General features: G+C 39.6%; 2 protein-coding genes across 29 annotated transcripts in view; one reads left to right on the forward strand and one right to left on the reverse strand.

Annotated features, from left to right (window-relative positions):
- The window catches only part of LOC103481688 (ankyrin-3-like), a 136,534-nt gene that overhangs the window by 40,062 nt on the left and 69,785 nt on the right, over nucleotides 1–26,687 (forward strand). For 27 of the 28 annotated variants that reach the window (XM_008437344.2, XM_008437342.2, XM_008437337.2 and 24 more), the window contains exons 2-4: nucleotides 21,307–21,408; nucleotides 22,323–22,421; nucleotides 24,879–24,977. In XM_008437344.2, the coding sequence (XP_008435566.1) occupies nucleotides 21,307–21,408; nucleotides 22,323–22,421; nucleotides 24,879–24,977 (300 nt within the window). Of the gene's footprint in view, nucleotides 1–14,600; nucleotides 14,688–21,306; nucleotides 21,409–22,322; nucleotides 22,422–24,878; nucleotides 24,978–26,687 lie in introns of those variants that run through there. The other variant, XM_008437345.2, reaches the window with a different exon arrangement.
- On the reverse strand, nucleotides 10,307–12,950 carry LOC103481692 (microfibril-associated glycoprotein 4-like). The gene is made up of 5 exons (XM_008437376.2): nucleotides 12,815–12,950; nucleotides 12,302–12,499; nucleotides 11,509–11,605; nucleotides 11,149–11,316; nucleotides 10,307–11,061 (listed from the first exon to the last, which is right to left on the reverse strand). Exons 1-5 carry the CDS (start codon nucleotides 12,815–12,817, stop codon nucleotides 10,811–10,813), a joined length of 717 nt encoding a protein of 238 aa, XP_008435598.1. The 5' UTR covers nucleotides 12,818–12,950; the 3' UTR covers nucleotides 10,307–10,810.

The following is a 26,687-nucleotide window of genomic DNA, read 5'->3' on the forward strand; positions in this document are numbered from 1 at the left end:
AATCACAAGAAATCTTTCATATCTTCTTGTAATTTTCTTTGTGAAGTTTGTTCAGCAGCCAGTGTTGCTACAGGAAGCTGGAAAACATGTATTAGGAGCCCCACTGAGAACTTGATACATGAGCAGCAAGCATTACAGCTAATAGCTGCATCTTCACACGAACTGACTTTTGAACTTGAAGCTGGTCGATGCTTTTAAGGACTCATGGCGTCATGAACAATAATTTCTCTTGCAGCGTCACAGTGAGTGACATTTTTCCACATTGCGGTGTTGGTCTTATTAGTTTTATTAGAAAGCCAAAATGTGGCTGTGTGTAGTTCTCAAGTATACAGATAACGAAATTGTTCATCTGTAAAGGATTTCTTTAGTATCATATCAACATAATAATAAGCCCAGTGGTGCACCTACAAACAAAATACCAAGTTTCTGAAACAGGAGATGTTTAGTTCCTCCTGGTAAAACTATTATTTTAGTCTGCTGTGACGTGAGCAGTACAGTGCCACAAAGGGAGGGAGGTCCGTGACGTCATTTGCTTTTAAATGAGAAGATGAAAATGTGATTGCTGCTTCTTCCAAGGATTATTTTTTGGAATGGAGTCGATTCAACCTTTTCCAGTCTGKCCCCTTCCGCCCCTGCTACCACCCACCCATCACTCTTTATCTGTTACTCTCCTCTCTCCTTCATGGGTGTCTGTCTTTGCCTCCCTCCCTGCAGACATGGTTGTCAGCTGGCAGAAGCCTGTATTGTTCTTCCATAGTCGTGCTTCTGGGATTTGGGGGCAGGAGCACGGTGCGCACATTTAAAGAGGTCCCTGGTGACCAGACGTTGTTTATTAATCCCTTGACACTTATTTAAGCCAAGCCTTGTGTTTGAAGCCTCCTCATTCCACCTGCTTTACAGCCAGCTCGCCCTTCCTCCTGCCGTTTTGTGCTCTTTATGCATGTTGTTGTTTGTAATTTCAATCCCCTTAAATCAACACAATGATCGACCAGACAATTTGATGCTTTTGTAGCTTTATAAACGGTAAGTGGTTGGACAAAAATGCATTTTTGTTAGTTACTTTTAAGAGGTGAACGCACTGCTCCTGACTTCTTTCCGACATGATAGACAACATTCACTGACTGTGTTACTGAGTGAAGTCTTAAAGCCAGTTGAACTATGATGGTATAAGAGGCATGAGTAGTTTTGCCACGGACTGCTGTATAACTGGGATTCATAGAGCATAAAGTATATGAAGGAGCTCAATAACATAAACACGCAAAGATTTTCCATGGAGCAGAGAAAAGCTGCCAAATACACCAATGACTGTTGTGTAATATATTTGTCATGTAATTCAAGTCTTATATTAAATAGAATAATATACACAACGGTATGTAATTTAAGTATTTTTCAAGAAGCAGTAGACCACAAAAGGTCATTGGTAAAAAAAAGTTGTTGTTTACAGTGATATATCCATGCATAATTATGAAAAGTTAAGTGGAAGGAAAATATTTGGTTGAAAAAGGTACACAAAAAAATAAAAGGAACCACAGCTTTGGTTATCTCATTTAAAAAAAATAGTTTCATGTTCTTACTTTGAGCAAAAGCTAATATTGGTGTTTACTAGCTATAAGCCATAATCATCCAATTATATTCAGTAATTCTGGAAATATATTGCTGTCTGTATAACCCATTACAATTATTTATTGAATTACTGAAATAAGCAACATCTTTTGTCAATTTGTCTAGATGGAGTTGTGTATTTATTTTTTGACGCAAACTTATTTGCACAAAGATAGTATAAAAAAAATTGGGGGGCGGGGTGATTTTCCACTATCTTGAGCTTATGGTGCTGCCAACGTCTTCACAGACCGTTTTGCACCAAAATATAATGTGTTGTTTCTGTTTTGTTTCAAGTTCAGAGAAATTCACATTGTTAGCTGGTTTTGCTTAGTCGCAGTGAAACAAACTGCACGGAATGCATGGATAGACTTTTGCTCTTCATTTGCAGCAAAGCAATCCAACCTTGTTGAGAAGAGAGCATTATGAATTATAGAAAGACTCCAAGGGCAGGGGAGGAAGGCAGCTCAAATGGATTTGTAGATCTGAAGGAATGAGGCAGCCATTTAAGACAGCAGGACTGAGCTTTGTCTATATGGTCAACGTGAGGTCACCTGAAAAAAGGTATCCATGACGGAACAATGGCACGCTTGTGGCACCAGGATAACAATGCTTATTGTAACGTGGTTACAGATGGAGGGGCTGCTGGGCTGGAGAAGTGGTGCAGAGCCTGCCAAGTGCTGTGATTGGTGGACAGGGAGGACGAGGAGGGGTTAACTGTGATGCGGGGGAAGCAGTAATGCATCCTCAACACACTGCAAAAATGAGATAGGCAGGAAAAAAAATAAAAAATCAAATTAAAAGAAAGCGAAGGCATGCCGGTGGGGAAAAGAGATCAGGGAGGAAGGAGTGCTGAGTAGTAGCAGAAAAAATAAAGAGAGAAGGCAAAAAAATAGAGAGAATGATGGAGAGGTGGAGGATGTTGTTAGTTGGATCTTTTTATCCTCCCTTCCTCCACCTCCCTGCAGCCTCGTTTTCCTATTTTCTCCTCTGCAGTGGAAGATCGACACTTAGAACTGGGACACTTCGTTCATTTATGAAGCACACATGCACTGACATCTCAACAGGCTTAACCTTTTCACTTCCTGTTTTTCCTGTTTTGTTTTCGAAAGCACTTATTGCTAGAAGGGGGTTGTCATTTTCACCCATTTGCAACTTGTACTTTTGGTATATTTGTGTCTTTTTCAGGACTTTTTTTTTTTTAATAAATTGTGCATCAACTGATACCAGGCTTTGGAGTCGTATAGTACCCGCTTTGACATCTGATCACTTCTCTCATTGTGCTGTTTTATTCAGGGGCTCATTCAGTGATATGTCTCTATTGATACAGTCAGGCCAAACAAAGATCAGAACTACATTTAAAATTAAATTGTATGAGTGATTATGCATCTCCTGTGTTCATGATAAGATTTTATTACTAAGACAAATAATCATATATACTGTGATTGAAGGCCTATATTATTTTTAAATAATTTTCCCTTTTTGCCATGTTTCCTTTCATATCCTCATAATAATCATATTCAGGTCCAAAACTGCGAAAAATTGTGAAAAAGCTAAAAACCACACAACATCTGACAGCATTACATTTAGCACACCAAACTCCGACCTTAGTACATAGCAGAGTATCCACCTAAGAGAAAAGCATTGATAGCAAAATCTACAAAGTGATTGTGAGTGAAAGTTTATTTACTGACTTGTGGAGGAAGAAGAAATCTGAATAATTTGTCTGAGAGCAGGAGCTTGGAGACCTAACAAACCAGCCTCATTGCAAATAATTTAAAAGCTCTTTGTTCTGTATTTTTTCCCAGACTACTGAATGTTTGTGCACTTGCGTCAAAAAAACTTCAATAAAAGCACTACAATTTTGGCACGATATAGGTAGATGCTGTAAGTTCTGCTTTGCTTTTAAGATGATCAGTGCTTTGATTTATCCAAAAAAACAACTGTTAAGTTAAGTTAGCCAGCCAGATAGTTGTGTGCATGCCGCGATCGCTTCCACGTAATGGGTCAGTGTTGTTTTTGGTGAAAACCTGCATTATTTTGGTAAGAAGTGCAGTGGTGAAACACAGCAGTCGAAGCAGCTGAATGTATCAGTGGTGTTTGTGCTGAAAATGTGGTTCAGTCGCCATGTTGAAGTCTTGACCCTTAGAATGCACTGGAACATTTCAGAGCCAAGTTTTAAGAGGCTGGGATGAGGTAGCATGCTGCCCCTCGAGTTTGGAAACACCTTTGGATCTCCCAGAATGAGTTTGATCAGGTTGCTGGAGAATGATGTCTGGGTTTGCCTCAAACTGCTGGAATGGTGGTGATCGTTTTGGAAAACCTTCTGCAGTTTTGTCAGAGTTAGAATAACAGATTTTGTAGCTTTAGCAGTTTTGTAATGTAGTATCACTGTCAGGACGGGTTCATCTGATGTTTTGGGGCTGCGCATGTTCTCTGTAGGCGGAGTGTTGGTGTGTGGTTGCAGAGAGTCACGACACAGACAGGAACTGAGTGTGTGTGAGAGAAAACTTTTACATATGTGTGTCGCTCTCAGCTTCTCTGAGGGATGTGGACGAGTCAAAAGTGAGGTGCTAGAGAGTTGAGACAGTCAGACAGTGTCCACTTGGGTGTAGTTTAATGAAGTGCATCAAAATTTTGATTTCAAACACAAGCTGGAAAAATCTGCGGTGTGATTTATAAAAGGCAGGTCTTAGTGATTTTTCAAAGAACCAAATGTAAAAGGCTGAAATGAGAGTAGAAGTCAGGTGGAAATGTTTAACAATCTGATTTATGTGTTCTGTAATATAAGAAATTATGATGCAGTAAAGAGGTACACTAGTTTCAGTCAAATCGCAGCCTGGAATACACCCAGCTGCAGAACTGCTGAAGGAAAATCCAGCTGATACTTCAAGACACGTGTTGGCTCTTCTTTGATTCAGGAAATTAATCTGAAATCAGTGATGGTCTTTATTAAATAGCTAACGGTCTTGTTTTAAGAGAAGAAACTGCAAATCTGCTCCGAAAGTTTTTTGCATTGTTTTTATGGTGACATTTCATTATTTTTATATTTTAAATGCATATATATATATATATATATATATTTATTTATTTTTTTATTTTTTTAAACATGTGCTACAACATTTCAAGACTTCTTCCTGTGATCAGCTGAAAACAACTGCAGCAGCATCTTTCAATTTTTATATGTTTTGAGCAAACAAGAGTGTGGATCAAAATAAAATCTGTAGGCGTATTATAAAAGCCCTAAGCTGTGCTAAATCCTCCTTGCTTGACATCAGACATTATGAAGCATACATACGATGCTTCCATGTATGTTGTCAGTAGCAATTTGGCAAATAGCAGTTGTGATTCTTGTGCTGCGACTATTGGTTACACCCACATCTAAGACTATATATGTGTTTTATCCTGTTATGATATAATCAAACAAAAACATTTTGAAAAATCTTATCAACAAACACCTAAAATGTGAGTTAATAAATTAACTCACATATATATATATATATATATATATATATATATATATATATAAATTCCCTTCTCACCCTCTGTGGGTGGTGGTTTCATCCTCTGAGCTCGGGTCCTCTATCAGAGGCCTGGGAGCTTGAGGGTTCTGCGCAATATCTTTATATGCTTTCCCTGGCAGCATCTTGCACCCTGCTGTTATGTGCTGGACTGTCTCAGGGGCCTCCTTGCACAACCTACACCTTGGGTCTTGTCTGGTGTGGTAGATCTGAGCCTCTATTGCTCTGGTGTTTAGGGCCTGTTCCTGTGCAGCCAGGATGAGTGCCTCTGTGCTGTCCTTGAGTCTCCAGCCATTGGTAGGATTTCCTGATATCAGCCACTTCAGTTATTTGTCGGTGGTACATCCCATGTAGGGGCTTGTCCTCCCATAATGGTACCTCCAGCACCTCATCCTCTGTTCCCCATTGTCTGAGACATTCACTGAGCACATCGTCTGTTGAGGCTTTGTCCTTGGTGTATTTATGGATCTTGGATGTTTCATCBTGGACAGTGGCTCTCACACTCACTAGTCCTCTGCCTCCTTCCTTACAGCTCGTGTACAGTCTCAGGGTGCTGGATTTGGGGTGGAACCCTCCATGCATGGTTAGTAGCTTCAGAGTCTTAACATCCGTGGTCTTTATCTCCTCCATTGGCCATCTAATTATTCCTGCAGGGTATCTGATTACTGGTAAGGCATAGCTGTTTATTGCTCGGATTTTGTTCTTGCCAGTGAGCTGGCTTCTCAGGACTTGCCTTATTCATTGGAGGTATTCCAAGGTACTTGTAACTGTGCTCTATGTCTGCTATTGTTCCTTCTGGGAGTGAGACCCCTTCTGTGTGGACGACCTTCCCTCTCTTTGTAACCATCCGACCACACTTCTCTAGTCCAAATGACATCCCAATGTCAGTGCTGTAGATCCTGGTGGTGTGGATCAGTGAGTCGATGTCTCGYTCGCTCTTGGCGTACAGCTTGATGTCATCCATGTAGAGGAGGTGACTGATTGTGGCCCCATTCTTGAGTCGGTATCCATAGCCAGTCTTGTTGATGATTTGGCTGAGGGGGTTCAGGCCTATGCAGAACAGCAGTGGGGACAGAGCATCACCTTGGTATATGCCACATTTGATGGACACTTGTAAAAGTGGTTTGCAGTTGGCTTCAAGGGTGGTTTTCCATAGCCCCATCGAGTTTGCAATGAAGGCTCTTAGAGTCCTRTTGATGTTGTACATCTCTAAGCATTCATGATCCAAGTGTGTGGCATTGAGTCATAGGCTTTCTTGTAATCAATCCAAGCTGTGCACAGGTTGGTGTGTCGGGTTTTGCAGTCTCGGGCGACTGTGTGGTCTACAAGGVGYTGGTGTTTGGCYCCTCTGCTATTTATGCCTATGCCCTTCTGTGCCTTGCTCATGTATTTATCCATGTGCCCRCTTATCTTAGCCRCTATGATGCCTGACATGAGCTTCCATGTTGTAGAGAGACAGGTTATTGGCCGATAGTTGGATGGGACTGAACCCTTTGAGGGATCCTTCTGGATCAGGATTGTCCGCCCTTCAGKTAACCATTCAGGGTGAGTCCCATTTTGTAGCAGCTGGTTCAGTTGAGTTGGCAGTCGCTCATGGAGGGCAGTGGGTTTCAGCCAGTAGGTATAGATCATGTCAGGTCCTGGTGCTGTCCAGTTTTTCATACCTGAGACTCTTTCTTGGACATCTGCCACAGTGATGGTTACTGGGGCTTGTTCAGGGAGGTTGCTGTGGTCYTCTCGTAGAGAGGTTAGCCACTGTGCATTGCTGTTGTGGGACGCCTCACTTTCCCATATGCCTTTCCAGTATTGTTCAGTCTYCARCCTKGGTGGGTCTGCTCTGTTGTTATTACCATGCCAATGGGAGTACACTTTAGCTGGTTGGGTGGAGAAGAGCCGGTTAATCCTCCTGGCTTCATTATCTCTTGTGTATCTCTTTAGGTGGCTGGCCAAGGCTTGGAGCCTTTGTTTGGCAGTTTCGAGTGCTTTAGGTATGGGTATCTGGCTGTACTTCTTAGGTACTGATCTTTTCATTCCACCCCTTTGGAGTTCTGACAGCTGGCTCACTTCCCTCCTTGTTATCTTGATTTTAGCCTCTAACTGTCTTTTCCATGGTGGGTATTGGGTCTCATGGTTGCTCTTATAGCCAAGCATCTCAAGGATCACTGATGCTGAACGGTATATCAGCTCATTGGTTTTTGTTATGGTGTTGGTAGGGATAGTTCTTAATGCTGCATTCACATCTTCAATGAGACTTTCTGATGGTACTTCACTCAACCGTTGTAATTGGCGTCTGGGTTGCCTGGTGTTCATTCGGGCCACGATTCTCTCTCTCAGGTCAGTTGCTGCCTTGTTCAGCTTTGATGGTTCATTCATTACTGTAGCTACGTACCCAGTTTCTGGGCAGCTAGTTGGAGTTAACTCCCCTCTGACCTGGCGTCCTGGCTCCTCCCCCTTGCCATAGCACTTGTGTTGTACCTCGTCAATCTCAAGTTGTGACAGCAGTTGCCGTTTGCGGATGTTGGAACACTGAGCTACTAGTTGTTTGGCAGTTAGTGTTGACTGGGGATGTCGAACTAACCATTCCTTCCACATTCTTTGCATGTAGCCTYTCTGACTAGGGTTACTTGAGTAGTAGCATTCCAACAGATTCATGTTTTCACCTCTCGCCCATTTTCGTCTTGTTCCAGTAGCYCATTTTTCATCAAGGTGCTCTGGTTCCCCAGCACCTGACGCAGACCTTGTTTGGCCGGACGACGTCTGAGCCCTATGGAAGGGCCTGTAGTAATCTTTCTGTGTCGTTCGTTCAAGAATTTTACTTGGCCTTTAAACAAAAGTTTTATGCTCTCCCTGCTTTTCTTTCCATTATTTCCCAACAAGTGTACGAACTGGGAATATGAGCATCACAAATTTGACACACAATGAATCGGACATGGTGTTTATTTAATTACGTATTCATTTAAAAAAAAAAAGGTTGCTGGTTTATGTCTCAATTTTTTTACTTTAAAGTGTTTTTTTTTGTTGTTGAACAATTTGATTTATCTAATAATCCATTCGCACTAACAGTGTTTTATGTTCCAGTGAGTTACTGAAATGAGATCCGCCTCTTAATGTCAGTGTCTACGTATGCCAGAGCCAGAGAGTCAGCAGAGCGTGGAAGTAGTGATGCTGATGTTGTACAAATGGATAAACTGCTCTATTGATTCTTAGGACATCTCCTTAATTAACCTAGACACTCTGAGCTATAAGGGCTACTGCTCATGCAGGACTACCCTGTTTTAAGAAATTAGCAGTTACAGCAATTTATTTAAAAACATGGCAACACATCCCTTGAGATGGTGGCAGACAGAAACGAGGAAATGTACATATGTAAAGTTAAAATTATATATTTATGTAGCTGTATCCAAGGTTGATTAGGCCTCTATTCATTCTTGTTTTGTTTTTTTTTGCAAATCATATCACATCATCTTACACAGGCCATCATACTATCCTACACATACAATCCTTGTCACTTTGACACAAGATGTGAGAGACTATGAAATCCTAGCAGTGTTCCCACATTAAGGTTATTTCTAGTATTGTTTTACATGTTATCAAATTTATCGGCTCCTGCTTTATTAAAAATATGTCATGGTCCAGTTAGAGTCTATACCTGTAATGCCATGAGCATTCACATAGGTGTGTTTTTATGCACAGTGGCTACTGCATTGTAAGATATTTGTGTATGTCTTAGTATATGAAGTTGAGAGTGCAGCACGCATCCGAACAATGTTTTGTGCTGATTCTGTCTCAGAATATTTGCTTCATGATGCTGTGTTGATTTCTCCTTCTTGTGAGCCGCATAGCATGTTTAAAAAGTCATAAAATCTATAATTCAGCCACGTTTTAGAGGCTTTGCGGCAGTTGAAGTACTCCTGCTTTACTGGCGATATTATCACGATAATGAGCGTTTGATCCTTATTGACATATGACGGTGAATGTGAGCCACTGCTGCGTTCCAGCACTTCTTCACATGTCTGCTGTCTGTTAGTCCTCCTGAACTCGGATCAATATCATCTTAAAAATCCAATGGCGTCCATGCTGTCTTCATAACGAGGGGAAGTAGTTGATGAAGATGATCTTAAAGGAGCAATGTGTTCGTATGGCCACTCCGCACAGTCACTGCTTATCCCTGTTGACGTCCTGCGTGCCGTGCTTTGCTTCGGTTGAAAGCTGGTGTTAATTTATTCATGAGCATTTCCCCGTCTCTGTCTGAGATGTCAAACAGGGGGTGGGGAGAAGCAGCCCCACAGAGGATGGTGCGCTCCCTTTTTTGTTTTTTTTTCCCCAACACCTTTCTGTGCTTGCAGAGGTAAAGTTTTGACACGCACAGATCTGAGCTGTCTTCAGTCCTGATTCACAGTTTGTATACGCATTCTTACAGATGTGTATACCCTCAGCCTCGCACCGGCTCTGTGTCTGCAGCCGGCAGCTGGAGAAGCAAAGCAACGTCATCTTGCTGTCGCCCAGTGAGAAAAGAGCAGTGCACATTAGCCAACCAATAGTAATGGAACCCAATGATGTTCAAGACTTCCTCATGTTCATGTATCTTAAATCTGGGATTTAAAATACTTAAAAAATGTGCTGAGTGATCTGTGAGTCAGCACTGGGAAAAACAAAAAAGAAACTCAACAGATCACAAATCTGGCTATGGGATATGTGAAAGGAGTGACAGAAAGCAGGGGCGATGAGGCAATGGTGCCTGCTGTTTTTGATCCTCCTCCATCTGTAATTTTAGTGCTGTGAGAACACAGAGACTGCAGTGGCCCAGCAGCCAATCAGAAAGCAGCTCTCAGCAGCAAATCAGGTGCAGCATAACATACACATACACACAAACCCCAAACACCTTGTTTTTTATCAGTGCCTGTTGTTTGGGTGTCAAGAGTATACAAATGCATCGCAGAACTTCAATCCTGCCCACATCCTAATGTCACAAACTAACTTAATAAAGTAGAAATACAGTTTATTTATATTTTCTAATTTCATCTCCTCACAATGAAAGGAAACTTGAACTTTAGATACTCTTTAGGTCACCTTATCACTACCTAAACACAAGCGCCTGTCTTCCGCCGCAGTTCTTGCAGTATTACTGCCTGACCACCAGGGGCTGGCAGAGGGCTTGAATTTTAATGAGCAGAGATCTGCTTGTCTGTTTTCAAGTCAAGTCATTTATTCACAAGTGCATCGTTAAGAAGTATAATTCTCATGAAAAAAATGCATTTCAATAATTTAATTCAGAAGGTAAAACTCATATATACAAATTTAATTCAACCAGAGCGGCTTTAGTGTTTTTATCTGTATCATGATTGACAGAAAATATAAAAAAGCTCAAATTCAGTTTATTAGCAAATGTGAAAAGTGCATAAGACCAATAGCAGGATTTTTTTTAATAATATGCTATGTCTGTGTAATGAATCAACAAAACCACAGGGGAATATTGATGTTAGAAAGCTGTCCAGTCATTGGCATTCTCCAGAAGGAATGTAAGCCACAAATCCCTCTTGGGATTAATAAATCATTTTCAGAAACATTAAAATTCAAAAACTTCTCCATCTATTGTTTGAACATTTGAAGACAACTGGAGTTGTGTGTTGTCTGTAACAAGGAAATGTGTAAATGTGTTAGGCCATAGTCATGATGTCTTTCTCCTGGTTTTACCCATCAACTGGTCTAATCTTCATTATCATGGTTTTTAGAGAGTTGTCAAGCCCTTTGAAAGTCGTCCATTGCACACCAGCTGCATGGGGTGAAGGACCCCAGGTGTAGATACCGTTTGGGTTGGCGTTGAAACAGCTCCCATACCAGAACCCACCATATGTGAGCCTGGCACAGTTTGAGTCATGCTCGTCTTGATCTTTATCAGTGGTCGTGAATTTCTTTCCGCTATGATAGCTTAGAGAGTCTCCTATTGGAAGAAAATCATAATTATAAAAAAATAGATATATATTTGCAGTCATTCTAAAAGCTATTGATTAAGAAGTAGGTGTCTTACCTGCTGCCCCGTTTATGAAACTTCCCAGGTTCAGCTTGTATCCCTCAGACTCTGGACCAACAGAGAAGGCAGAATAACGAGCAAACACCTTCTGACCATCAAAGTCCTCCATGTCCACCCTCAGCTCATAGTTTCTGTCTTGAGTCAGCAGGTGCATTACTTCCAGGCCTCAAAAAAAAAAAAAACAGCTAACAAAATTAAACTTTCAATGTGTTTCAAAGTATTTAAGTGAGTTTCTGTGTAGTCTGGGTAAGTCTGGAAAGGGAAGGAATCTTATTACGTATATTTTTAGGTCTAAATAAAAGTTCTTAGCATGGTGAGAGTTTCTTCTTTTGTTTTGCATGATTAGTTTTGTCATACCCAACCAGTACTCTCCAGCAGCATTCCCAAATCCAGATTTGTAATGATCCCACTTCATGAAGAAGTTGACTGTGCCATCCTGTCTTCTCTGAATCACCTGATTGTAAACGAAGAAACAAAAATCATCATAATAGTAATTCTTTCTTAGAATGGCTGAAATAAGCAGACACACATGATTAGAACATCAAAATTTTACGAAATTTGCCCTGTTAAAATCCCAGAAACTTAAGCTGTCGCTGTGTAGGTTAGGGTTGAAGCGAGGGTGAGCAGCATCATGCTGAAACTGAAACAGCTGCCTGAGAGCTTCAGAAAGAAGATGGTAGCATTTTATGAGTCCATGAAATGTAGTCTCAAACACATCTGAAACCAGTATGGAAAACAATCTACAGTGAAAGACATTAAGAAAAAATACCAAGATACCAAAATCTGGCTATCCAACCAATTTCACCCTGAGGGCAGGCTGCAAGGTGCTAAAATAAGTCTAGAAAAATCCTAAAATAATATCAATGGACATCCAGGTTTTAATTCATTAATTAGTTAGTTAATTAAATGTGTAATGCAAAACACTTAATTATCTGTCAATTTTGCATCATTGTACAGTTTAACATCTAATGGTTTTGGTTGGCTTTACTACACCAATAAAAACATAAACAAGCACAGCTTTAACGTTATGATAAAGTCAGAGCTTAGCAGGGGGATAAAAGCCCAGACATTAAACAGATGGGTGACCTCAGGAAACGAAAAAACAAGTTCCTTGTTTGTTTTGTAGTGAACTTTGCTCGCCCATCCTCACCGTCCATTTTTCTGCAGAGCCACCGAGGTCGTCTTTGCTCATGTCACAGTAAGCCAGCACAGGAGAGGTGGGGCCTGCTGGGTAGATGGTGTAAACTCCGTCCAGACCCGAGCCAGACCTGTAGACGTCGCTGCAGTCTCTGGGCCGAGGCGACTGATACGCAGCCGCCGGCAACAGCAATGCCAACACAACTCTGAGCTGCAGATTAGAGATAAAATGCATAAGTTCATTTTTTCTGTTACTCTGAAGAAAACGGGATTCAAAAGGAAGCGCAACAGACAGCTGAAAATACAGAAGAAATTCAGAAAATTATGTAAGAAAAAAAAACAGACAGGTCTTTTCTTGGAGGGGGGGGGGCGTTTTGATGCTGTAAATGTATTTCTAAGAAAACTAATGTTTAACTAATAAAGCAATGTTTTGCTTCAGAAATCCGTCGGGCAAGTAAGGCTGGAGAATATGTTCAAAAATAAGAGAAAATCTTTGTGAAAGTCAGTTTTCTTTATTACAACTCACCATCCTTGTGATATCAGCTCCTTTTATTTGGAAACACGACTGGCTGAAAAGAGAGCACACGCATGTTTAATGATTTCTGAATTCAATTTAAAGTTCCATTTAAACTGATCATTCACATACTTACCCTATTTAGGAGAGCGCAGTCACACCACAATCAGTTTACTGGCTGAACACATTCTTTTATATTACTGCAGCTCCGCTGGTTGCGACACTCGGTATTTTCCCTGGTTTTCCCCTGAAGTCATACTGTTTATTTTCTCACTGATTCGGAAATATTGGTGTGTCACATGTACAAATGCTGTAGCTGTGCTGCCTAAATCGCTTCCTGATTAGTTTTAACGGAATTAACGCAAAATCTTTGAGATTGCAGGGCTTCCTTGTCCTTTACCTCATTAAGCAGGTTGGCTGGGGCCACTCCAAAACATGACTGTTACTTCTAGACATAAAAAAATACAATAGTAATTCTCATATAATGATTCAAGTGCCTAATTTTCTGTATCCAACAGGACATTTCATGTAGTGCAGAGGAAAGCTATTGGTCAGTTAAAAGGTGTTTCGCCTTTCTGGGACTTTTTCAGGATGAGGATTGTGGGTCAAACGTGGGTCAGCTACTCTGAGTGGTTTTCAGAAATTTGAAGCTGGTTCATCTTTGCTTCCAGATGTTTTTGGAGTGCATTTAGATTTGAGAATCAGTATGTCTGCCTAGCGATTCGTAGGTCTGGAGATGGACTGACAAATCTATCTAAAGCAGAACGTCATGTCTATATTTCACTGATTTGAGAACGGTTCCAGAGAGAGAGACACTTCTCCACACAATGACCAGTATCTCTACTAAAAGCTATTTTTGCTGGATGCAAATATGTCGCACCAATTTAAAGCAATAATAAGCAAGCTTTGCAGTGGTTTGAGTTGTATTAGCTAGAATCATTTTTACAAGAAACAAAAAAGTCCAACTAAGCACAAATATCTTTCTTTTTGTGCAATGTGCAGATATGGGTAGGTCAGAAGATGAATTCAAGAGTTCTCTGTTAGATGTTCAAGTCATTGGATATTGTTTTATAACCTAACCTTTTCCACGAGGTTTTTTTTTATGACCTGTCTGCTCTCTTTTGCGGTTTTCATGATGCTCTTTGTTGATTACAGAAAACATATAAGTACAAAAATCAATATAATTTTTTTACATAACAACTTTCTCAGACAGCAGTCACACAGTGCTTAGTGAAAATAGTAAAAAAAAAAACCTGTAAGAGCAATAAAAGCACTATATAAATGTGTTATTTTTGCCTTTACTATATAAAAAAACTGACTTCCACTTTAGTTATTTTTTGAGAATTTTATTTATGAAACGTTTTGAATGTTGAGTTTGATTTTTCTTCCACTTGACGACAATTATGTACTACTTTGTTTCTTGTGAAATCCCAAGTAGATCAAAGGTTTGTTAGAATGGAATTAATGTTAAAGTAAAGGCTCAGAATTGGATAAACTCAACAGGACATGTTCAACCTTTCCCAGCCGGTGGTATAATTTTGTCACATACAGAGCAGCATGTTGTCCTCAGAGCTCTTGTTGCTCCAGTGAGAGCTTGTTCCAGATTGACGTTCAAGCTTTTCTTCCTTGTTCTGGACTTTCTCACTCATAGCCAGGTATTTTTAGCTTTGACAAAATACCCCTATCTCCCTCTCATCCCATCTCTCACTTTCTCTCTCTCTCTGTGAGGACCTCCCCTCTCCCTCTCTTTTCTTGCCCCCATCCCTCTCTCCCTGGCTTCCAGGCCAGGGCTAGCTGCCACAGTCATTGAGTGCTCAGGTTTCACACTTTAAGCTGCAGGCTGACAAACATGGCAGTGGAGGAAGCAGCAGAATACTTGGCAGAAGTAAGTCCTCGCTGTAGTTTACTGTAACGTCATTGATTGTAATCAGGCTTCACCTCTCGCGATGGATTCTACACACATGCCAACATGTGTGTAGAATCTATTAGGGTGGGATTCAGTGATGCTAAGGAGGCTACTGGTTGAGCGATGGGACATTAGTGGTTGATGTTATAGGCTGAGCTGATGGGACAGGTCGCAGTGATAACTTTACTGCACCACTCTGCTGCAGTGCGCGGCTGTGTGGCTGTGAATGCATGCGTGTGTCTCAGTGTAACCCTTCACTCTGGTTATACATTTATAAATGGCTGCTGCGTTTGTGCTGCAGAGTATGGACATTCAGAGTTCTGCATATACTGCTTCATGTTACATGCTAATATATATAGAGGCACCTGACCTTGGGCAGTGGAAGAAACTAGTGTGTTTGTGGGAGTAGAGGCGACAAAACCTCAGGCAGGAGAAATTAAAATAAATGAGACGACGAGGTGAATGTTGATGTTTGATTGATAATTGCAGCATTAACTAAAAAGACAAAAGACAGTCGTTACAGTATGAAACGGTGACAGTGATATGCGATATGCACTATGCAGTATGAGCCTTCTTAAAGGGATAGTTCAGATTTTCTGAACTGAGATTATGGGAGTTAGTTATGGACAGTTTGTGTCTTATCCAACTCAGATACATTTTCATTGAGGAGTTGGTTTCACATCACTACAACACACACAGAGGGGAAACTAAACAATACCGTGCACAAAGAGACTGGAAATCATGGTCTGGCTTGGACAGTCTTTGGGTTGATGCATGCTGCCTAGATACTTGAACATAATTCTTGTCTATTTCTTAATTATAAAGCCTTAAAAGGTTTCTCATGGGATTAGCCCATATTTAACTCCCATCTATTTTCAAGCAACTCTGACCAGCTTCTCTGTCCCTACTAAAGTAGGGGGGCCCTCACAGCAATTTACTGCCACCTCCTTGTTCAGGACAAGTTGCGATTTTTTGACTCGTCTCTTGCGTTTCCCTTGATCTTTGTGGTATTTTTGTGTACTGATACTCTCTAAACGTCCTCTGAGGACCTTCAGAGAACAGCTGGATTCATACAGAGATTAAATTACTCCATTTATCAGACTAAAGAGAGCTGAACTCATGTGATCACTCCACTTGACAGATTTTCATTCGTAAATGTTTTTTATAAATTATGTATAATTCTCATTCCACTTACAATTATACTCCATGTTGCCTTTATCCATCTTGTAAAATGTAGTACAATTTGCAATCAATCAATCAATCAAATTTTATTTGTATAGCACATTTCAGCAGCAAGGCATTTCAAAGTGCTTTACATAATTAAAATAAAAACAGAAATAAACAGTGAGAAAGAGAAAGAGATAAAAAAAGCATTACATCGTTAAAACGTCGAAAAGAAAGAAAAAGAAATTAAAAACATTAAAGACATAAAAACATGGTAGACATCAAAACCAGCACTCTAACCCTAATTTAGCCATAAGCAACTCTAAACAGGTGGGTTTTAAGTTGAGATTTAAAAGCACCTAGTGCTTTTAAATCTGTGGTGCATAGAAGCTAAATGCTGCTTCTCCTCGTCTGGTTCTGGTTCTGGGGATGCAGAACAGAACCAGAAGATCTGAGGGGTCTAGACGGTTGGTACAACAATAACAGATCTTTAAGGTATTGTGGTGCYAAACCRTTCAGTGATTTATAAACTAACATCAGTATTTTAAAGTCTATTCTCYGAGCTACAGGGAGCCAGTGTAGGGACTTTAAAACTGGTGTTATGTGCTCTATCTTCCTGGTTTTAGTGAGAACCCGAGCAGCAGCGTTCTGGATCAGCTGCAGCTGTTTGATTGATTTATTAGTCGGACCTGTGAAGACGCTGTTGCAACAAGGCACTCCAACAGAAAATCTCCTAAGTAACGTAAAAAAAAACAATTTCTGACTAGTTTCATAAGCAATTGCGTTCTTAGATTGTTGCTTGTTAAAAAAAATAATAAAAAAGTTTTATTTCATTTGGTTTAACTTTTATGAGATACTTTGCAGTTGCCTGTCACATAAATTTCTATCGATTTGTTTTGAAGTTTGTTGTAACACAACAAAATGAAAAAAAATAATAATAATATAAGAACTATAAGAACTATAAGAACTATAGTTCTATAAGAACTTGTCTTGATCTTGACTTCCCTGTTACACTTTTAGTCTCCCAATGTGACAAAAGGCTATAACTTCCCCTCTGTGTTTTTTCTTTTGTGTAATATCATGCTACTCAGCTTTTCATGCTTTGCTGTCTGCTACTTTTGACATGTTTTTTTTTTACCTTTTTATTTGTATTTTTTTATTACTGTAAAGAAACAACCATAACCATTACGCATCATGGTGTAGATGTTGTTTCCTTCTCCACATATAGTCTCCTCTATCTCAACCCGGTTTGTGACTAAAGCTTGTCAACAACATTAAATTGTGTTATTATTTTTGTCTCCGTAATTGGCAGATTCTTTCCACTGATAACCCCCGCAGTCTGGATGGTGTAATACTGTGATGAACAGCACAGTGATAGTTTGACACCAACCAGTGTGACAGATAGAGGAAATCATTCAGTTTCATCTGTTATTGGAGGAATTACTTGAAGGTTCTTTTAAATAGGAAGGCACTTGTTGGGACCAATTCCGTTGTTCACTTGATGACTGACATGAATATGTAAACTGGTACATTCACGCTTACCACTGTTATTTAAACACTAGCTTTGTTGCTCACATTCTGAGGATCTTTTGAACGCTAAAAAGCTTTATTTTATTTCTGCAGATGCATCAATCCATCACATTACTTGCCCTTAAGTCTGAGTGAAGTTGTTTCCAGAACTTTGAGTTTCAGTCTGTTTTCTCATAAACTTCTCACAGACATGGTTGCCAGGATAATTTGGTCTTTTTTTATAATTCATTAGAACCAGTATTTTTTTCATGGTGGACTGATTAAACGCTATTAAGTGGTTTTCAGAAACAAGAAATAAGCATTTCAGTTTTGAGTTATTTTGAATGTTATTGTAATCTGTACAAGGCTTCAAATTATACATACAGGTTGAAATAAATACTTATTCCTCTCTTATTTTTTTGTCCAATGACCTTCAGCAGCTATGAAAGATACCTCGCACTTTTTCTAGCCACCTAACAAACTTTTTGCATATTTCCAGCTGGCTCTTTGACCACTTCTCTTTGCTGAATTGTTAGAGTTCAAATAAACTGATTGGTTTTCTGGCACTTATATGACTTTTAAGCATAGTCCGCAAACAATTTAATAGGCTTGAGGTAAGAGCTATTCCAGAAACAAAATGTTGGCTTTCTTGATTCAGAAATTGGGATGTTTGGGCAAATTACTGTCAAATTTCAGCCATAGCATTTACCACAATAACCAAGATTTGAGTCTGCAATGAAAAAATATATATTAACAGCAACATGGACTGAACTCTAGCAGACAAAGGAAGAAAAGCCCTTGTTCCAAAACCCACTGACACAATTCAAATACCCTCTAGAGAAAAGTGTTGTGTGGTTGACAAGATCAATTTTGAGCCATTTATACACAGGAATCAAGCGAAGGGTGTCAAACCTAAGAAAACTGCCAATTGTCAAGCCTGATAGTGGCAGTAGCATGCTGTAGGGTTGGTTTGGTGCCAATGGGTGTGGCGTTGAAGAAGGAACCTGCAAGTTCATTAATTTCACCTTAAATCAACAGCTTGGTGGTCCTGCTCCTAGCCGTTTGCATGGAGCATCAGGTCTCAAACTGAACAAGTAATGTATATTGTTTTCAAATACTTGGCACAAAGGATAGTTTAGTTGTTGTTTTTTTAACAAAGCAGGACAAATCAACTTTTTAGTTACATTATTCAGCCTCATCTTTTTTACACAAAATGAAAAAGAAAATGTGTGTCAGTCTAGTTTAATCAAAGACGAAAAATTCATGGCTTTCCTAATGGCTGGAGTATTTTAGTATTTTTATTTTTTTTATGAGGGTGGATGTGTGAGCTGGGTCTCCGATTATACTCTATACTCTATATGCTGCCAAGTCACATCTCATTCGAAAAGGTTTGGCAATCTGCCTCGCAACCTCTGTCAGGGTTTCAGGAATCCCAGAATCACACCATCCCGAGATGTTCTGCTGTCATACAACAGTGACGGAAAGAGCCGTCAGTAAACCTGGTGAATCTGTTAAAGCAGATTCACCAGACATTTCATACATGTTGTCATATATTACATACCAAAAGCAGTGTTTGGATAACCTGATTTCGAGTTATCTTAGTCAGAATTAGAGCTGATTTGTTTTTAAATGGTTTTTAAAAGAATGATGAACGTCTCTCCTTTACTGGATGTTGAGAAAAAAAAAAATCAGGTTTCAGAGTGGTTGTGACTCACACTGATATTTGTCACAAAGAAAGCAAACCAATCCTTTCACTTATTTTGCTGGAGATTTAACACATTCACTGACAAAGCTCAGCAGTCAGAGTCAGGATCTGGACGCAAAAGAGTTGTATCTGGATGGGGTTAGAAGTGTAGAAAAGATTCACTTAACCAGGCAGACTGGATGTTTAGGCATGTCTACACATCCAAGACATGCAGACAAATGTACGATGTAAGTTTGCTTGTTTAGATGATGAGGTTATGTATCAGATTGCAGTTTCTGTCTATACATTTGTGAATTGTTGTTTCTTTTTCCTGATATTCTACAATACTAAAAAAAAAAAAAAACATGACAACAGCAGCATTCCTCAGGCAGTTTATCGCAGCAGAAAGCCGTTTTGATTTTAGATGTTGATAATACTGAACTAAAATTTCAAAAGAGACTAACCCTGAGCTGCAGTTTTGGGATGTGTAATAATGAGCCATTTGCTTAGAGGTTTGTACACTTGCAGTTGAGTTAGTGAGTCTGATGTCACAGCCTCTGTCTGGTGATGCCCCCCCCCCTCCCTCCTGCCTCCACACTTTGTGAATGTGCAGCGATATGATGTCAGATAAGAACCATTCAGCGAGTGGGAAATGAGCTCAGCAACCAGCTTTACCCAATAATCTGCCTTCAATAACATAGATTACAGTGCAGATGACATTGTTGTGTGTAATACAAGACAGGTCAATAAATCACGTAAAACTAGCGTCATCTCAGTTCTCGCTTTGTTTCGCTTGTTTGTACATTTTCGAAAATGTCAAAATGATTGTGAGGCAAATTGAGTTGGAATGCATAGCGGCTTTTTTTTAACCTTACTCATTTTATTTTTACATCTATCTTCAGATGTAGTAGGACATTATCGTTTTGTCAACTTGATTAAAAGTAAACTTTTTTTTGAAGGAGTGAGGTGACAATTTCATAAACATGACCGTACCTCTCATGAACATGAATTTTTATGAGGATGGTCAGGAAGTTTAATTTAGTAAATACTTTTAATGCTACATTGCATTAAAAGTGTCAACTTTGCGTCTCTTAACACGGATATTTTGTTCCTTTTGCCCACCTCTTAAAAAAAACAAAAAAGCAAGCGGCAACACCATCAAAGAAAATGTTTTGGGTAAAGCAGAAGCAATGTTGCATTTCAAATGTTCATCTAAATACATTTCCACCTAAAAATAACTGGAGTAGTTGGCAGTCGGTGCTAAAACAAGAACTGGATAAGGGGTATGTGGAGAATGTGCACATCTGACTCCGTGGGTGTGGTGGATTGAAGCTCAGCTCAGCATTGCAGTCATGAAATCAGACACACACACACCCTGACCATTGATATCAGCTAGGTTCTTAGTTTCCGTTTCAGCGGTGCATTACACAGCTCTCTTGCTTTTACCAACTCAATCATACCATAGAATTCTCACACATAGCATCACACATGTAGGAGTATATTTATGTGAGCTGGAAGCTGTGACAGAATAATTAAATTACCAGTAGATCTGCTACTCGCCAGAAGAGGCTGGGATTAGAAAAATGTACCGGTAATAAAAGCACCACACTGTTTATTGTTCAACTTTTTTTTTTTTTTTTGTCAAATGACAGTTGCCATGATTAATGTGAGTTGTCAGCACAGGCCTCAACAGCCTTGGCCTTTCACAGACAATAAGCTTTGTTTACAATCATATCTGTGTCATGTGAAGAAAAGTGTATTGGTTCGAACAAAACTGTCATCTAAGATGTAGTAAATGTCTCAACCGTTTTGGCTTGCATGTTGGCTGGTTACAGTTTAATCCAACAGAGATGTTAAAAACCGTGAATTCTTTCATGAATTTATGTCTTCAAGCCAAAAACCTCCCACACAAACCATTGAACCCATTCTGGCTTACATGCAGCCTCTCTGAGCTCACCGTCCTGATGTTAACCTCTTGTTTTTATTTGATGTTTAACATGTGAGCCCTGAGGGATTTACTGAAGGCGTGTGCTACAGGGGTGATGAGGATGTTATGAGGCATACTGTACATCAGTGAGCCTTTGTTTCCGACTTAAGTGCTCCAGAAATTGTTTAGATTGCTTTGATGTTCATTAGATCTTAACAAGGACTAGATTTTTTTTTTTTTTGCCATGCATCTACTTAACGCGGATTGCCAAGATAATAAACCCTCTGCTTCCTCTGCTTCCTCTCTTTCTGCAGACGGATGTGAACGCTTGTTATCTGCGCGCAGCTCGGGCCGGAAACCTCGAGAAAGCTTTGGATTACCTGAAGAATGGAGTCGACATTAACATTTGCAATCAGGTAAGCGAATCATACTGATAACCAGAAAAGGAAAGAAAACCTCCCCCCCAAAAAAAACAAGAAAAATGTTGCAGGACACTTGAATACTGGAACTGCCATTTTAGTCAGGAAGGCCAGATGCAGTAAAGCCTATGACAATTCAAATGTCCAGTCATTTGAAAAACACAGAGGTTTTCATAAGGTATTTTAACTTCTAGACTCCATGACTCTTTGCTTGGATCTTGGAGCAGGAAGGCAAAACTGAAGCATAACGTTCATAAAAACAAAGTCTGTCGAAAGCATGAGAGAAAGTATGTTTCATGCCTAGTGAACTCGAGGTCGACCCGCTTGAAAGATTTAGAGGATTTTCAACATGACAAAGACCCAAAGCATCGAACTTAACAAAAACAAACGAAAAAAATTGGCTTCACCTGAAGAACGTTAAAGTTTTGGAATGACCCAGCCACGGCTCGGGCCTAAATCCAATAAGAAATTTGTGAAGTAATAACCTGAAGAAGGTTGTGCACGCGAGTCGACCTTACAGTCTGGCAGTTTTTTATACAGAAAGTGGACGAATGTAGTGAAGTCAAGATTGTCTATGCTGATAACTCCTCTACCCAAAACAGAACAGTCATAAAATCGAAAGGTGCTCTGACAAAGTGCTTGCCCAAAGATTTTCACAGTTATGTTGCCAGATTTGCAGTTTGCGATTTTTACTTTCCCTCTAAAACATTTGATACATTTGATTACATTAACTGTGGAAAAAAGTCTGAAATTATTTATTTTGCTCCTATGTTTTTCCATCATAAAAAAACCCCAAAAACTGCAGTTCAACAAGGTGGTGTAGACTCTGTTAGACCTATCAAACCCTTTTCTTGGTTTTGATTGTGCTCCTCCTTACTGCCATCTTGTCTTCCCTCTTTTTTCCCATACAGAATGGTTTAAATGCTCTCCATCTGGCCTCAAAGGAGGGCCATGTGGAGGTGGTGGCTGGACTCATCAAGCAGGGCGCCAACGTGGATGCAGCCACCAAGGTGGGTAGCACCCACTGGTCACATAAACACAGACACAACACAACAGTAGTCTGCTGAATTTGCACTTTCCCAAAGTCACATTGCTTTAATGGCATCTTAGGAGATGAATCGCTGTGTGCTAGGGGGGAAAGATAAATTCTGATTTGTTTTAGGAATATTGACACTATTCCACTACGTTATGCATTTCTTGGCTGTAAGGTAAGGTAATTGTATTTATATAGCACATTTTCAGCAGCAAAGCAATTGAAAGTGCTTTACATGAATTCAAAAGGAAATACAAATGAAATAACAAACCAAAGGAAAGAGCAAAAGAAGAAAGAGAATCTAATAATGTGGATAATATATTCCAGCTCTGAGTTGCCAGGATAGTTTTTCTGTTAGTTTGTTCTAATCCCTCTTCTGGGTTGCTAAAGTAAAAGTGAGTAGGTATCATCTGGACTTTCTTAGTACGTTCAAATTTTGTAAAAGTAATGCGTACTCCACAATTTCTAAGTAGTAATAAAAACGAAATGTTCCTGTTCTCCTGCATTCTAAGTTTGTTCAAATTCCTTTCCAAAAATAGGAGTCTCTCTGCATAGCAATCTAAAAAAGTAAATTAAGTATTCTCTGGACTTTCTAAGTATATTCTAAATTTCAAAAGCAGTGAGTACTCCACAATATCCAAGTAAAAACAAAAACTAAATGGTTGTATAAATTATTTTGTTAACTTTAAAGTCCAACCTGTTTCAGATGTCTGCTTGAGCAGAGATGCATCCAAAACATCAAGAACCATAAGCCATGAAGACCAGCATTYAGAACCACTAACGCTATAGTACCTTGTGGCCTCACACACACAGAGTTATTAACATTGATATTGTTACATACAATATCAACATCAAATTCTGGCCTATTTCTGTGCTGCACTGAGTAAGATTGAGTTTTTCTGAGCTGAGCACCAGTGGCAGCAGGAATGACAGAATGTCAACAGCTGCTGCTTTCTGTAGCTTTCAGACATGAAACAGGTGCATCCATTTAAACAGTTAGCGTGCACGTATGTGTGTGTGTGTGTGTGTGTGTGTGTGTGTGTGTGTGTGTGTGTGTGTGTGTGTGTGTGTGTGTGTGTGTGTGTGTGTGTGTGCGCGTGCTTGCGTGTGTGCGTGTGTGTGTGGTAACAACCAATAACTTCTAATGCTGTTTGTGTGATTTTTCTATACATTGGCATTTTGTTCAGAAAACTCTAAATGTGAGTTTTATCACAATTCAAGTGAGAATTATGATACTTTTATCTGCTGAACTGAAAGAGTTTTTGAGATCAAAAAACATTTATGGTTTGCTGAGTTCGATCACTGAGGCAGATTATTACTTAAGACTTTGTGTAAAACAGTCTGTAAGAAGATTTAGACTTTCAAAACTTAAAATAAATCTAAACAACACTTGTACATGTCTTCAGGTGGACAGAATTTTCAGCCATATGATTGAATTATCTATTAAATGACAAATTCATTTACAGGATTTTAGAAGCAATGCAACAAAACGCTCATGGCGTCACACATCACGATTGCAACTATACATTTAAGAGAAAAAAACATGATTTCCTGTCTTTTCAAGCAGAAAGATTTGCTGAGAGCTTTGCCATTTTTAGGTTTAACGAAGTGAAACACATGATCATGTTGAAATTAGCTCAGTGTAGTCAGTGGGATTTTAAAAATATACTTTTATGATTTTACAGTTCTCAAAGATGCCACATTGCTTTTCAGTCAAATGTGATGGTGAACATGTTCTTTGTTTTTCACTACAGTGGCGTTTTCCCCAGGTAATCTTTCCAGATAGTTTTCTGGAGTCGTTTTTCTACTGGCTGCATTTTCAGTAATATTTTCCAGAGCCAATTCAGACAAAAATGGTTAAAAAAATAAATAAAAAAAATCCAATACTACAGTGTTTTACAGAGTTTGCATTTAAACACATTTTTAAAATCTGCTAATATTAGTGACAAAATCCTGCTTTCTCCACAGGAATACAGATAGAAACTTTTATCAAAGCCTTTTTTAAAATAATATATACTGTTTTTTTCAGAGTTTGTGTACTGAGATTGAGATTTACAGTAAATGAATCACTGAAGATCGTCGGTCATCCCCTGGTTTTAAGTTTATGTGAAGCAAAAGCAATAAAGCAGCTGCTTTGTCTAATTTCCCTTCCTACCGAACACATCTTGCAGCCTTTAAACATTAATAGAATATTAGAATCTTCTTTTGGATTAGAGGTAATATGAGTTCAGTTTCAAGGCTCAATTACTATTAAGTTGTCATGAAGGTATGACCAACTAATTCTAAAGCTCCAATTTTACTTTTCTCTTTTCATTGAGAGAGAATCCACTTCATCTGGATGTTTTTGGACCGTTTGAAGTGGCAGTCTGTAGTTTTCGTGCCACGGCCCACACCTCGGAAGTCATCTTTGTTTGCTGCTTGTTTGCTCGAACAGAAAGGGAACACCGCCCTGCACATCGCGTCCCTCGCCGGGCAGAGTGAAGTGGTGAAGGAGCTCGTCACAAATGGCGCAAACGTCAACGCGCAGTCCCAGGTATGACACACACGCACACGCACACACACGCACACACACGCACGGTGCAAAGCGTAGTGGAGTGTGCACACACGTACAGATGAATGTGTGTGCAAGCTGCTGTACACACAGCATCCATCTGGGGGCTGTGTGTGTGTTGAGTCAGCAGTTTTGCAGTGCAGCCTGGCCTATATTCAATTGTCGACACGCACGTTTACACACACACACACAGTGGACTCTGTGACCAGAGGACCCATAATAATGTCAAAGTCAAAACCTTGGCAGAAGCTGCTGAGAGCAGGAAAATACAATAAGTTGTTATTGATATGTGTAAGGCTGCATTGAAACTCCAGCTATGGCCCTTGAGAAAATCCTGAATTTCATTTTGCTGGAGCCTGTCAGTGATGGGGGAGAGGGAGCTTTATTATAACATTCAGTAAATCATGAGGCATGGAAATGGATCAGTACCAAAAGCTGAACATGCTGAGCAGTTGAGAGTAAATAAATAAAAACCCGGAAGTGTGTGGAGCTCAGTCATTTTTATGTCCTATTATCACGTCCATTAATTTGTGTCTGTTGACTAAATGCTAGTGGAAGTGATTCTGTTGATCTACATGAGAATCTTTTTGAGTGATTGATGAACACAATCAAGACGACTTCAGACACTGAGATGCTTGACTTGTAGGAAATCTTTGTGGCCCTTTTAACGCTCGTTTCAAACAGTTTGTTCAATTCTGGCTCCGCTGCAGTGCTGCGGCCGCAGGATTTCTCTTCATTCATCAGACAGCATCTTGCAGGAGTACTGAATTCACAGCAATTTACAGCTGATTGATTTAGACACAACATAAAATCACTTTGAATAAATATTTAGCCAGGAAAAATAGGAGTTTGATTGTTGTAGACGTTTACCTCCATAAAAAAAAGTGGAATAAAACAGTAAAATCCTGCAGATTATTATTGAAAAAAGTATTTCTCCATTGAAGAGCTGTTCTGTTGTTGCTTTTGGAACATGTGCTTTCATGCACATTCTAGACTAAAATGAAAGAAAAGGAAAGACACGTCGATCAAGGCCACTTTGAAAGTTTACAGAAAAGTCTGGCTGTTAGTAATCATTTCTCCTCTTAAAATTTTTGCAAATTTTAAGAGGAGAACAAGTCGAAATAGCAACAAAAGGCTGACTAATAAGTGGTGTGTTTGGTGATGTGCACTTCTTTTAAAGTGTCAACTAGCAGCCTCTCAAAAACAAACACATACTCCGCAGTAACCCAGGTCAGGTTTTATCTCCACTGCTATCAGGTGTGAGGTATGTGTGGAGGCGACGGTATGCACATCATGAGAGAGCCACTGCAGTTCTCTCTGCTTTAAAAAAAAAAAACATCCAGCTTTTGCTGTTTCTGGGTGGGATGTGGGTGACCAACTCTTAGACATAGTGCTTTATACAATTTATATATGGAGATCAAGCAAAGGGTGTTTCAACCTTTTTCAAAATGCAAATGAGACAATGATGCTGGAATGAAAGCACAGCTGCTGCCTGCAGCGTGGATTGATGTGAATTTTAAGTTTTGGTGCATATGTGTCAAACTCGGTGCTCGCGATAGAAATTGTCTGCTTAAATATTATTTTAGCAGTCCAATAAAATGCCACATTACGTCAATGTGAATAGATGTTTAAAGAAGTACAGAAAGCAACAATATTTTTACAGTCTAATAGGTAGTTTCATTAAGACGTTCC

This window comes from Poecilia reticulata, linkage group LG19 (genome assembly GCF_000633615.1).
Source record: "Poecilia reticulata strain Guanapo linkage group LG19, Guppy_female_1.0+MT, whole genome shotgun sequence".
Lineage (NCBI taxonomy): Eukaryota > Metazoa > Chordata > Actinopteri > Cyprinodontiformes > Poeciliidae > Poecilia > Poecilia reticulata.